Below are 14,585 nucleotides of genomic sequence, written 5' to 3'. Positions count from 1 at the left end.
TTATATAACGATGATCCGAGAACGAGTGCTCTTCCGAGACCCTCCAATTCTGCACCTCGTTTATAAGATTTTCGGAACATATTGTTATATCTAATACCTCTTCCCTAATCTTGTTAACAAAGGTGGCTTTATTACCTATGTTAAGGGTTATTAGGTCGTTAGTATTCAAGAAATCTAAAAGGGCTTGGCCCCTTTTGTTAGTATTAGTACTACCCCACGCAATGTGGTGTGAGTTAGCATCGCTACCTACTAGTACTTCGTTACCTGTTTGTTTTGCTTTCCTCACCAACCGCTGCAGCTCCGACGTAGGTGGTAGTGTCGGCGAGTCGAACGGTAAATATACTGACGCAAGGTATATATTGCCATTCCCCAGCTTCAGCACAGTTGCGTCCGATGTTGACAACTCTGGAGAGAAAAGAAAACTTAAGTTTTTGTGACATATTATACAGGTTCTCGGTCGAGACCCCGTATTTGCATAAAACAGTTGGTAGTTTATATGGTTTAGTCCAGAGACCTTGTTCTGAATAGTCCAAGGTTCCTGGATCAAGCCAATATGGATTTTACCTGTATTGATTTTCTCCATCAGGGCCATGGTTGCCGTCTCGCTCCGATGGAGGTTTATCTGGATGACCTCAATCATTGGTCCTCCAGTAAACGGGCTTCTTGAGAGTCGGTGATTACGGCATCGACTCCCTTTTCATTGTTGCTGGGAGGTAAAACCTCTTCGCTATTTTGTTTGGCTTCCTCGCAATTGCCGATTACCGCCTTTCCTGTTTTGAAGCGGACAGCGTTGGAGATGTAGAAAGCCCTGCCCTTAGTCTTTGTCAGACTAGCCATGGAGAGATGGTCAATTCCGACCACAAGGAGAGTTCCGTCCTCCTGCTCCTCCCTGTGGAAGACCTCCCATCTCTTCACGTCCAAGTCCTTGTTTTGACGACCAAAGACTTCGAGCATGCGTTCCGTCTCGAACTTGCTGCCCCATCCTCTGACGAATACTGAAGTTTTTGTTAGTTGAGGAATTTGGTCTTTCCTCACCAACTTTAGTTTGCCGTTTTCCCATGGAGGTATTATGCTGCTGATAATATCCTTAAGGGCGGCAACGTTTGCATGCTGGGCAAATTGGAACACCATCACGTCCCCTTTGACCCCGCTGCTGATAATTTGAATTGGATCACCTCCAATCATTATGTGATCCAATATCTTATTGTTGACCATTTCCTCAATTGCTGGAAGATGGTCTTTGGGTAGCTTTCCGGAACCTCTATTGGTATCGATCACTGCATAGCAGAGTTCGTCCCTATAGCGTTTCTTGGCTACCTTGGCGTAAGATGGCGGCTCTCTACCAGTCTCCGCAGCCCTCTTCCTCTTCTGCCGGGTCCGGGATTTCTTCGCAGAATCCCCAGGCACTGCAGTCGATTCCGCGGCTGGGCACACCCTCTTCACGTTCGAGCTGACTTTATCGCCCTCTGCCAAAGGATTCTCGGAACAGTCTCCTTTGCGTGGTACTTGACGGGGTGCACTCGAGACGTTTGGGGATGTGGAGCTCTTTTTCTTCTTCGTCGGCTTTACAGTGTTCTGCTCTTCGGGGGATCTGATCCTCTTCGCCGCTTCCGAAGAAGTGGAGGGAGTGTTCATGATCCCTGTGGGAGCGTCCTGCGATATAGCCTTTTTGCTTGCCCGTTGCTTCCTGCACTTTCGTCGTTGAGCACCAGACCGCTGATTTTTGTGTGTTGTGAGCTTTGCAATGCTGTCGCTCACTTCGTCTACCATCTTGTGGACCTCCTCTTTTTCTGGGATTTCCATGACGGTTATATTATTTTTGCTTTCGCTATCGGATTTGGAGTCTGAGTCGCTACCTGTATCTGAAGGCTGGGTCGAGCATGAACTTCCCCTTAGCTTCTCAGTCTCTTCCTCCCTGTATCTGCCCTTAGGCTGTGTGCTTGTCGCATTACCTTCGACCACAGGTGCCAAGGCACCCACACCTGTGGGAGAGATTTGCTCACGATCGCATGATGACGACGGGGTGTGACTCGTGGGCAGATCAACATCACCCGCCGGTACTGGGTTTATTAGGCCCTGCACCGTAACTTTTTCACTTTGTCCAACTTTCTTCATATTGTGTTTTTTGTTTTAGGGGAACACCCCCATAGTCAGTTTTTTGTCCGCGGGGAAAATAAATTTCCCTGAGGTAGGTGATCGTACTAATCCGTTCCGGAACAGGTTTACTCACAAATGAATTCCCTAGATCTAGAACAAATTAATACGGTCATCCGCCTCCCCCTATCCGCCGGTGGGGACGCGCCCGTTAGGAGAACTGACAAACACCCTCGGGATTCATAGAGTAAAATTTGAACATTTTGTTCGAATTCCATAATTCGATTCCTAACCTTCCCCACCATACATTGTTTTCAGTGAAATATCTGCTTATAGTAAGTCCCAATTTACATTGGGCGAGTTTACTTGCGGCAATTGTCATTTTGTAGGAGAGAGAGGTGAGGCATATGGTAAGCCTTTGCCTCTCAGCACCCTCTCTCACCCACAAACTGACAATTGCCGCAAGTAAACTCGCCTAATGTAAATTGGGACTAAGTAAATATTTATGTTAGGCAATTTTTCTTGCGGCAATTGTCAGTTTGAAGGGGAGAGAGGTGAGGCATATGGTACCCCTTTGCCTCTCAGCACCCTCTCTCACCAACAACCTGACAATTGCTGCAAAGAAAATTGCCTAACCCAACCTTTACACATGCCAGTGACAGTTCGAAAAATTCAATACATACACAATTTTTTACTACCACAATTATATTTTGGGAATTGTCGACTCCACTGGCACTAGATTTTTGATGCCAGCAAAATTTTGAGCTGGCTGCCAGTGATATGTCGAAAATGAAAAAAGAGTTGCCGAGACTATTTTTTAATCCATGTACATTTTTGTTTCTTTTAAGAATGCAAAGATTTAATGCATATTTTCAAAAAGATTAGGAAACACAAATAATACGTCTTGGTAGCTGCAATATATTAGTGGTTAGCAAAGACATAATTTTGATGTTTTTCATGCAAATATAGGTTGATAAATAATTTCCCCTCTGGGATTATACAATATTGAAAAGGCGGCAATACCAGATTCATTATGTTTATGATTGAAAACAATCTTTTTAAAACGAAATAAAATAAAAAGTAGTAAAATAAGTTGTGAATTGTGTTTTAAATCTGAAATATAATGCACTTTTGTGTGTTAATGCGGCTTAAAATAATTTTGAATTTGCACTGGCATGTGTAAACACACAAGAAAATTGCATGCCAGTCGAACACTTTTTCGGCATTTTCGAGTACTGGCATGTGTATGTCCCAATTTACATTGGGCGAGTTTACTTGCGGCAATTGTCATTTTGTAGGAGAGAGAGCTGAGGCATATGGTAACCCTTTGCCTCTCAGCACCCTCTCTCACCTACAAACTGGCAATTGCCGCAAGTAAACTCGCCTAATGTAAATTGGGACTAACTGAAGCGTAATGTAAATATGGACTAACTTCAAAAAATTGTCAAAAGTTCTGAAAAATAAAAATTTTAAACGCTTTTTGTTTTTTTTTTTTTCGAATCACTTTATAATTAAGATATTACACAATTTTAGGTAAAAACAAATCAAAATATCATACAGGGATACGAGGTTGTAAAAAAGTCATATCGCTAATGTATACCGCCCAGTAGAATAAGGCCAAGACAGCATTAATAGGTGCTTTCATCCTAAGCAGCTTAAAAAATCTGAGTTTACAAAGAAAAACATTTTACATTATTATTTTACAACTATAAATACATACATATCGTCTGCTCCGTCGGAAAAGGTCGTAAGTCCACTTTTTTTGGAAATCGCGTTTTTGTTACAGGATGATAGTACAAGTCAAAACACGTCGTAAGATACAAAGAAAATGGTAGTATGTGGCGTTTTTCTATATGTTTTGCCCTTGTCGGAAAAGGTCGTAAGTCCACAAAACGTACAAATTTGAGTACGAAAAGGTCGTAAGTCCAGGGAAATGTATACTTTAAAAGAATACTACAGCTAATGTAATTCAGATATAATGTTTAACGTCATCCATGGTTGGGGTACAATGTAAAGAACTAGCCTACACCTTTGGATGATAATCGGATGATATTTGGCGGAGCCTGTGGACCAACCTTTTGAACAAAAATGTGATCATTTTTATATTGCAACGAAAATTTACATTGGAAATCTATGTTCACATATAAGCGAACTGATTATTAAAGATGGACTTCTGGTCTTTTCATTGATACAAATTGGGATGCTGTATGTGTTCAAATACCTCATATATTGAAAAAAATTTTAAAAAAATCAACATTTTTACTGTTTTTACTGTCGTATATCTTACTTAACTTTATCAAATGGTAATTTGTGGTTTCTCTAGGGACATTTATTCACATAACGAGATTAGTTTGTATTCTGAATTCAATAAAGTAACACTTTCTAACGGACGGCTAAGTGCAATGTTTATATTATTAAATGATTCTAAAATAATAATTGATTGAAATGATATTAAACTAAGAAGGCATCATGATTTTTGCTAACAAAGAGCAGTATGAATTTGGAATGGAATTAGACGATGGTGTCATGGGTCTAGTTCCCCATGGTTTTAAGGGTGATTCTGAAAGCTCTGATGACGTCAATATCAAAAATCCTAGAAGTAATAGAAACTTCTATACCAAATCACGAAGATCTATCTTAAAAATTAGCCGTATCTTAATTTCAAAAGACGGACAGACGGTCATGGTTATACCGACTTAGAATTTTACTCTGGTCGGGTCTTATTGCTTAAATATGTACACAGGATTGGGGAAACGGAATCGTTCGTAAGTTTTATATATAGCGCATTTAAAAAATAGGGCACATGTGTAACCCGCTCCTCCGAAATTCAACAAAATACACATATAGCCTACTTAAACCAAGGGACATCCCTGTGCATAATCTGAAAATTACATGGAATAAGTACTTAGGGTTGGAGATTCAACAACCGTTGCCTCGCAAATTAATTTTCTGACCGATACTTTCATAACTTTAAAAAAAAGGGTTTTTTGAAAAATAGGGCCTGCCCCGCCCCCTCCGAAATTCAAAAAATATAAAGCCTATTTTCACCTCGGTTGTTCCTTGTACATTCTCTGAAATTTTCAAAAAAAATGGTTCAGCCGTTTTTGAGTCTATGCGGAACATACAAACATTCACACACATTGTCTTTTATATATAAGATTTCACACAAAAGTTTTGGTCCATTAAACCCACTAATAATTTGTCTTAAACTCAAATCATTCTTAAAATTTCGCTCCGATCGGAATATTACAGCGATCTACAGGACAGCTACAAAGTCGGGTAAAAATTGTGGGTTTGGTCCATTTCACACCTTTCGATCATAACCAACATCTAATGGGGTCACTTCTGGTCGGAACCCGACCTCTCCGCAAAATTTCGTTGCGATCGGTCCAAAACTGAGGCTTGTAGTTTTATTACAATTGTTAATGGATGGACGGACACACATAGCTAGATCGGTTTATCTCGTCAAGATATGAAAAAATGGCAAGGGGAGGGGTCTACGACGAATACTTCGCGATGTTACACGAATATTGGGCAAAACAAACTTATAATACCCTTTCCACATTGTTTTGTAAAGTATAAATATTTTATTTTAAAAACGTCCGTAAATTGTAGGAAAAGGTCGTAAGTCCCTACAAAAATACAAAACTGTACAAGGAAAAGGTCGTAAGTCCAAAGACATCCAATTATCTCTCAAACGCGACGGAATTTTATCAAACAAAGTACAGGTATTGAAGCGGAATAAATAAACGAAAAATTCTGCCTTTACCACCATAATAAAATCTTTAATACAGAAAGCGCTGGAATGTTTTTTCTTCCTCCTGAAAAATTTATTGAAAGGGACTTACGACCTTTCCCGACGGAGCAGACGATATATATTTATTTACTTCAACTTTGTTTTGTATTATACATACATATGTTTCGAAATAATAAAAAAAAATAATAATTTCACTTGGATTTGCGTTGACGCAACTCCAATAATTCCTTATATTGTTCTAGGGAACCTTCTTCGTGCTTAGATGTAAATAGTTCTTCCTTTTCTTCAGTCTTATCGGAACTTTCACGTGGTGCTTCCTTGGATTTCTTGATTTTGTCTCGAACCTTCTTTCCCAAACGTGAAGCAGCTAGAACTTTACTTACCTTGGAGCTTTTCATATAACGTTCATGCCATGACTGGAAAAAAATGATTTTTTTTTTTTATTATTATAAATTAAAAACGTTTTTGTATTCATTGATTTCTACCTGATTATCTTCAGTATTGGTAGTTTCTTCGCTATATTTCTTCTTTTTGGATTTTGTTGAAGATTCTGTGTCCTGCTTTTCATTGTTTTGGGCTTTGTTGATGCTTTCTAATTGTTCATCCATTTCATCCTCCAAATCTTCACCTAGTGATATGACATCATCATTGTGATCCTCATATTCCTCTTCAGGGGGTATGGCATTCGATTCTTTCGCTTGAAGTTTGGTGTTTGAATCCGAAGACGTTTTTCGGTTTGGTGAGTTTTCGTTTTTGCCAACATCATCACCGTTACCATTATCTGCATTGCTTTGTTTTTCTGTCTGTTGTGGAGTTTTAGCTGATTCTTTAGAACTATCGACATCATCACGCTCCTTAACTTCGCCTTCTTCCATTTCCGATACTTTACGATCTTTAACTGCATCCTTTGGCAACTGCTCATCATCGGCTTTTGTCGAACTTAAATTTGAATTATCTTGCGTTGCATTATTTTTATCACCGCTATTGTCATTTTCTTCATCTGAAGAATCGTTTATCAACAGCGTTTCAGGCTCTGCAACAATGGGTATAACATCTGGAGATGGAGAACGACTGGATTTTTCTTTTTTAATTTTCTCAACATTATCTTCATGTTGTGTGGTAGATTGTTTCTCCGCTTCATTTCTTTTCTCCGCTACATCCTTGCTGTTACCACTACTAACAGTTTCTGATGAAGATTTTTCTTTATTTTTACTTTTCTCTCCTGCATCCTCTTCGGCGTTTTGTGTTGAAGAATTTCTATAGTTACGCTTGAGCTTGACCTTTTTGGTTTTACGTGTTTCAGCTTCTTTGTCGGAAGATCTTGAAATATTATTTGACGAATCCTGAGATTCCCTGGTGCTAGAGGTACGCTTTCTATCATTCTTCTCGGTGGTAGATTTATTCGATTTTTTACTTTTCTTGGATGAACTTTGCTCTTCCCGTTCACGTTCATCTTCATCAGAATCAACTTCAATTTTTGTAACAGGTTCAAGAGCCAACTGGGATCTTATTGCTCTAGCCCTTGCTTGCAATTCGAGTAATTCCAAAACGCTTATTTGACCATCCTCTGAAAGAAATATTTTCAATATTTCTTTGTGTTAAGTAACGAAAAAAAATCAAAACTTCCTGAAATGCACTTTAGAAAGATAGACGCTTAATTGTGGACGCAACATGCTAGGTACATATGTTGGAATTTTCAATTTCCAGGACAAAATATGTCAAGTCAAATCCTGAAAAATTAACAATCTCACGGTAGAGGGTTCCTCGTAGAAGAACCTTTTTTCAGAAAGTGTCTACAGAAGCACCCTATGAGAAAGGGTCCATAGAAGCACCCTATGAGAAAGGGTCCATAGAAGCACCCTATGAGAAAGGGTCCATAGAAGCACCCTTTTTATCAGAAAGGGTCCATAGAAGCACCCTTTCTATCAGAAAGAGTCCATAGAAGCAACCTTTCTATCAGAAAGGGTCCATAGAAGCACCCTTTCTATCAGAAAGGGTCCATAGAAGCACCCTTTCTATCAGAAAGGGTCCATAGAAGCACCCATTCTATAAGAAAGGGTCCATAGAAGCACCCTTTCTATCAGAAAGGGTCCATAGAAGCACCCCTTCTATCAGAAAGGGTCCATAGAAGCACCCTTTCTATCATAAAGGGTCCATAGAAGCACCCATTCTATCAGAAATGGTCCATAGAAGCAACCTTTCTATCAGAAAGGGTCCATAGAAGCACCCTTTCTATCAGAAAGGGTCCATAGAAGCACCCTTTCTATCAGAAAGGGTCCATAGAAGCACCCTATCAAAAAGGGTCCATAGAAGCACCCTATCAGAAAGGGTCCATAGAAGCACCCTTTTTATCAGAAAGGGACCATAGACGCACCCTTTTTATCAGAAAGGGTCCATAGAAGCACCATTTCTATCAGAAAGAGTCCATAGAAGCATCCTTTCTATCAGAAAGGGTCCATTAAAGCACCCTTTCTATCAGAAAGGGTCCATAGAAGCACCCTTTCTATCAGAAAGGGTCCATTGAAGCACACTTTCTACCAGAAAGGGTCCATAGAAGCAACCTTTCTATCAGAAAGGGTCCATAGAAGCACCCTTTCTATCAGAAAGGGTCCATAGAAGCACCCTTTCTATCAGAAAGGGTCCATTGAAGCACACTTTCTACCAGAAAGGGTCCATAAACGCACCCTTTCTATCAGAAAGGGTTTATTGAAGCACCCTTTCTATCAGAAAGGGTCTATAGAAGCACCATTTCTTTCAGAAAGGGTCTATAGAAGCACCATTTCTTTCAGAAAGGGTCAAAAGAAGCACCCTTTTTCAGAAAGGGTCTATAGAAGCACCATTTCTTTTAGAAAGGGTCTACAGAAGCACCATTTCTTTTAGAAAGGGTCTACAGAAGCACCCTTTCTATCAGAAAGGGTTTATTGAAGCACCCTTTCTATCAGAAAGGGTCTATAGAAGCACCATTTCTTTCAGAAAGGGTCTATAGAAGCACCATTTCTTTCAGAAAGGGTCAAAAGAAGCACCCTTTTTTCAGAAAGGGTCTATAGAAGCACTCTTTCTTATAGAAAGGGTCTATAGAAGCACTCTTTCTTATAGAAAGGGTCTATAGAAGCACCCTTTCTTATAGAAAGGGTCTATAGAAGCACCCTTTCTTATAGAAAGCACCCTTTCTTTTAGAAAGGGTCTATTGAAGCACCCTATCAGAAAGGGTCCATAGCAGCATCCTTTCTATCAGAAAGGGTCCATAGAAGCACCCTTTCTATCAGAAAGGGTCCATAGGATCACCCTTTTTATCAGAAAGGGTCCATAGAAGCACCCTTTCTATCAGAAAGGGTCCATAGCAGCACCCTTTCTTATAGAAAGGGTCCATAGAAGCACCCTTTCTTATAGAAAGGGTCTATAGAAGCACCCTTTCTTATAGAAAGGGTCTATAGAAGCATCATTTCTTATAGAAAGGGTCTATAGAAGCACCCTTTCTTATAGAAAGGGTCTATAGAAGCAACCTTTCTTATAGAAAGCACCCTTTCTTTTAGAAAGGGTCTATTGAAGCACCCTATCAGAAAGGGTCCATAGCAGCATCCTTTCTATCAGAAAGGGTCCATAGAAGCACCCTTTCTATCAGAAAGGGTCCATAGGATCACCCTTTTTATCAGAAAGGGTCCATAGAAGCACCCTTTCTATCAGAAAGGGTCCATAGCAGCACCCTTTCTTATAGAAAGGGTCCATAGAAGCACCCTTTCTTATAGAAAGGGTCTATAGAAGCACCCTTTCTTATAGAAAGGGTCTATAGAAGCATCATTTCTTATAGAAAGGGTCTATAGAAGCACCCTTTCTTATAGAAAGGGTCTATAGAAGCACCCTTTCTTATAGAAAGGGTCTATAGAAGCACCCTTTCTTATAGAAAGAGTCTATAGAAGCACCCTTTCTTATAGAAAGGGTCTATAGAAGCACCCTTTCTTATAGAAAGGGTCTATAGAAGCACCCTTTCTTATAGAAAGGGTCTATAGAAGCACCCTTTCTTATAGAAAGGGTCTATAGAAGCACCCTTTCTTATAGAAAGGGTCTATAGAAGCACCCTTTCTTATAGAAAGGGTCTATAGAAGCACCCTTTCTTATAGAAAGGGTCTATAGAAGCACCCTTTCTTATAGAAAGGGTCTATAGAAGCACCCTTTCTTATAGAAAGGGTCTATAGAAGCACCCTTTCTTATAGAAAGGGTCTATAGAAGCACTCTTTCTTATAGAAAAGGTCTATAGAAGCACCCTTTCTTATAGAAAGGGTCTATAGAAGCACCCTTTCTTATAGAAAGGGTCTATAGAAGCACCCTTTCTTATAGAAAGGGTCTATAGAAGCACCCTTTCTTTCAGAAATGTAAGGTCAAAACGGTGATTTTAATACTCATCATAAATTGTGCCATTTGGTCCAAGGTAATAACCAGGGGGTATTGCACTGGCTGGGAAGATTGATGTACGCCTCCTTCTGTTTGAGGACATCGGGCTGACAACCCTCCGGCCAAGTTTGAAACGAAACGAAATTAAATGTGTGGGCGCCAGCCGTACTTGTAGTAATTCAGGAACAACAAACAAACCGAAGCCCAGTGAAACTGGGAGTTCAAGGTGAGATATCTCCTGTTACTGTTTAACCTCTACCCTTCCAGTATTGTAACGAGTGGCTGGGGTTACGTATGCGGAAGATTGTACGATCTTGGAGTGATGCAGGATGAACTCATATTTGATCGATCTTACCGTTTTTCCGGGCTAGGAATATGCAAATATCCACCACTAAATCCACGGTCACTTTGTTCAACAAATGGACTGCGGAAATGAATACAAGGTAAATATTCTGGCCTATAAAAAGTGAATCCCGATCACTAACTACATAAGATTCTAGGTCTAACATGCGACAATATGTTCACGTCGTCCGCGCATGCCACTGCTATCTGAAACAAGCTGAGGAGTAGGATCAAGGCACTCAAGACTCTAGTCCGCTACCCTTGAGGTGCAGATAAAGAAATATAGGATCATCTGTGGTAAGCTATGCGGCTCCATAGTGCATATACATAAGCGCAACGCGATGTTACAATATTCAAAGTAGAAGGTCGCCAATGTCACCCTGAAAACCACAACAGGGTGCCTTCTCATATCATCGGTGGAGCATATTCAGTATGCCAACACAATTACATGCTATCATTGGAATAAATTCCCATTTAAGGTTTCACTGATGTTATTGTTTTTTGTACAGTCATAGACTGAGGAGTCAAACCTAACCAAAACCCATGGTACAATAATCTAGTGGCAATACCGTGACCAAAACTAACACTACCTTGTTTCATATAAATTATCAAGCAGAATGGGAATGTTTTACTTATCATTTTGTCAAAATTATTCTTTGGAAAATAACAATTCGTATTTTTTTGTAAATTACCTTCTTTGTTTTCGTTGGATTTTTGTGTATCCGTTTTGGCTCCAGCTTTATTTGTATCCTCCGGTTTGGACGTCTTCTTCTTCTTCTTTTTGCCTACAAAACAAAGGAAAAGTAAAAAATTATTTAAAAGAAAACATTCTAAAATATGGCATCAGTTATGGATGAACATGGGAAATTTAGCGTTCTTTTAAATGGACAACGTGATGTGGAAGAACAGCTAAATGAATTTAAAAAGGCCTGCAATGCTCATGACAAACATAATCGGAAACGTTGTAAACGTCGTTATTACAATTTGGCTCTCATGGCAAGAATGGCCTGCAACACCAGCTGTGATGAAATACGAAATCTAATACAAAATGGAACAAGAACATTTTTGTTAGATGCTGTACGAAATCGTTCGGATGAAATTGAAAAAATGGCAAGTTTAATAACTCAAACAGTTGAAGAGATTCAAACACAAGATCCCCACAATAAGTTGGTTGTGGGTGTGGCAATTGAAATAAATGGAGATTGTTGTCGTATTGGACGTTTACGTAATAACTGTTCCATATTTGTGGAAATTGGTAGCAACATGACCCTAACATCTAACAGTAGCTATAGATATTCGGGTTTCAACGAAATTTGCTACGTTATAAATCTGCAACATTATTTGCCCACATTAAAGTTGGGTGATGAAATAAAAATTGGTGGCGAAGTTAAGGGGCGCATTGTGAAAATATTAAAAACAAATATCTCCATATTGATAGACGAAGCTGGAATAATCAATTCATATGATTACATAGAACTTCCGGAGCAATGCAAATTCTTAAATCTACAAAAGGCAACAAACGTGTTCTCACATGATCTTGAGATGGCTGCCGGATTACAGGCCGACTTTTTAGTAATACCGCAAATCCGCTGCAAAACTGTGTTGAAAATGTTACGTCATTACATTAGAGATAACTTTAAATTCCAAATAATTGGCACAATCGATTTGGAATATGTCAGTCGTAAAATGCTGGATATAATGGGTATAATAAAATTGTTGGATTTCCTATGGCTAACCAACTTGTTTGATATCCCTCAAGCACTCCACACATACATTTGCCAAGATGTAATACCCATTGCCAAATGTTGGAAGAAACCACTCATTGCAACTGTACCTCTAAAACGTTGTAGTGATTTTCGTGTTTTTGAAAATCATGACTTTCTGTGGAAAATCGATTGTATTTTTATGGAGAAAAGTGAATGGTGCAATAAATATCCATTGATTGTTAAAAAACTGCTGCCCATTAAAAACTATCGACGAGGAATTGTGCAAAATATTTCCCCACTACGTGATGACCTCTCCTCATATCAATCGGCGGTGAATTTTGTAATACGAACCATCAGCACAATAGAATGTCAAGCTATATTCCTTCACACCAAATGTCAAGTGACTGCCGCAGCATTAGGTCGTATGGAAATCTACTGTCCGGTATTTGTAATAATTTCTATGGAAGATGATGATGGTGAGGAGGAAATGCTACACCACATACAAATGGCCAAGAATTTAAATTTAAGAAGAAATTTAAACACAATAATCTATAATCGTACAATGAATCCCTGCGAATATAAACCAATTGATTATGGTATTGAATATGCCCGATATTGTGGTGCCATAGAAATGGGAGATTTTATAATTACCATTGATTTGGATAAATATGGTGGTGAAGATGCCGTCCAATTGGGTGTTGGCGAAGATGTTGTCATAATGCGTGCTTATTATGTACCCCCGAAGAGTGTGGGTGAGAAATTAATTTGTTAGTATGTATTAACTTGTCTGTAATAAAAATTCAAAAAATCTACATCTTCTATCAGAATACTTTTTGGTCTTCTATGAGTACACTTTATGGTCTTTTATAACAAAATACACATTGAACTTATAGGTACGAGATCACTTTTAAAAACCTATTCGATGAAAAGACTTTTTGGTATTCTATGAGAGAACATATTTGTCTTCTATGAAAAGACCTATTGTTCTTCTTTGAGAGGATGTTTTTGTCTTCCATGCGAAAGAGAGATGGAGATAAGATCATTTAGTATTCTATGAAAAGGCCATTTGGTCTTCTATAAGAAAACAATTTGGTATTCTATAAGAAGACCATTTGATATTCTACGAGTAGACCCTTTGGCCGTCTTTAAGAAGATTTTTTTTTTTGCTTATATGAGATGGTCATTTGATATTTTCATATTCTATAAGAAGGTCATTTGGTCTTCTATGAGAAGACCATTCGTTCTTCTATGATCAGCAACTTAATAGCTATATGTGATCTTATTTTTCCCAGTTATGTGCAATCCTTAAGATTGTAAATACACTCACCTTTTTTGGATGTACCTCCTTCGAATTCGCTATCCGATGATATCTCTTCCAATGATACATGTTCTGAAAATTTACATGAAAAATATTTAGTAAATTTGACAATCTATTCAACCAACTACAAATGAATTTTTGCACACACACCTTCCTTTCTTTGGACATCATCATCTTCAGATGATTCTGTATCTGTGGGACACTTTGTAGCTGTTATTATCGACTTCAAACGTTTTGTTGATATACAAAGGAGCTCATTAAGGCAGGCTTCCTCTATTTCTTCCAAACTTTGTGTCTGAAAAACGAAACATTTATATATTTGTTAAATTGTGGCAGCACAATGGGACCGCTTACCTTTAAAAATTCCGGTGCCAAATTCACAATTGTTTTAGGTTTAAGCGATCCAAAGACTTGTTTGACCAACTCCAATCTATCATCAATGTAGTGCACCATTGATTGTGGTAGCCGATCTTCGTCATTCTTCTCTTTTTTGATTTTGATAGGTTTGGGAATTTTAGCTGTTTTCTTTTTAGTTTTGTGCATTTTTTCCAATTTTTTAATATTGTAAATAATAGAAATAACACGGGTAAACAGTAAAATTGATTTGAGTCTTCTTCTTTTTTTTGTAAAATGATAAATACAAAGCGAATGGTTAACACTAGAGTTGGGTAATCTAGTTCCTAGTTTCTTGTACTAGTTACAAAATGTTTGAGGGGGTAATAATATGTTTACATTTACGAAATCCACTCGATTTCAACTGTCAATTGCATAGCTCAAACGTCAAATGAAATCTCATCTGGATTTCATTTGACGTTTAACCTATGGATTTGACAGTTGAAATCGAGTGGATTTCGTAAATGTAAACCAAGCATAAGTCATTGGAACTGCGAAGTGAACTAGATAGTTCCATATATGTAGTTCATTTGGCACAACTCCCCAGCAGAAAAAAATTGGAAGTTTTTCAAGTGGAGTTACGATT

The 14,585-nt window shown here is 38.5% G+C and overlaps 2 protein-coding genes across 3 annotated transcripts; one reads left to right on the top strand and one right to left on the bottom strand.

The window, feature by feature from the left end:
• Positions 1-3,571: 3,571 nt before the first annotated feature.
• LOC141403435 (uncharacterized) lies at positions 3,572-14,241 on the bottom strand. 2 transcript variants are annotated; one of them, XM_073985834.1, is made up of 7 exons: positions 13,961-14,241; positions 13,757-13,901; positions 13,616-13,678; positions 11,275-11,367; positions 6,337-7,418; positions 6,009-6,267; positions 3,572-3,758 (listed from the first exon to the last, which is right to left on the bottom strand). In XM_073985834.1, the coding sequence occupies exons 1-6, from the start codon at positions 14,147-14,149 to the stop codon at positions 6,043-6,045; spliced, it is 1,797 nt and encodes a 598-aa protein (XP_073841935.1). In that variant the 5' UTR covers positions 14,150-14,241; the 3' UTR covers positions 3,572-3,758; positions 6,009-6,042. The 2 variants fall into 2 exon arrangements, with proteins under 2 accessions (XP_073841935.1, XP_073841937.1); XM_073985836.1 differs by having other exon boundaries at positions 3,572-6,267; positions 13,961-14,233.
• LOC141403436 (uncharacterized) lies at positions 11,288-13,100 on the top strand. The gene has a single exon (XM_073985837.1). It carries the CDS (start codon positions 11,420-11,422, stop codon positions 13,058-13,060), a length of 1,641 nt encoding a protein of 546 aa, XP_073841938.1. The 5' UTR covers positions 11,288-11,419; the 3' UTR covers positions 13,061-13,100.
• Positions 14,242-14,585: the final 344 nt, after the last annotated feature.

Source organism: Musca autumnalis, unplaced genomic scaffold (assembly GCF_047663935.1).
Source record: "Musca autumnalis isolate F117 unplaced genomic scaffold, ASM4766393v1 scaffold_4, whole genome shotgun sequence".
In the NCBI taxonomy this organism is placed as follows: Eukaryota; Metazoa; Arthropoda; class Insecta; order Diptera; family Muscidae; genus Musca; species Musca autumnalis.
The sequence above is the reverse complement of the archived record's forward strand: the minus strand, read 5'-3'. Positions and strand labels throughout refer to the sequence as shown.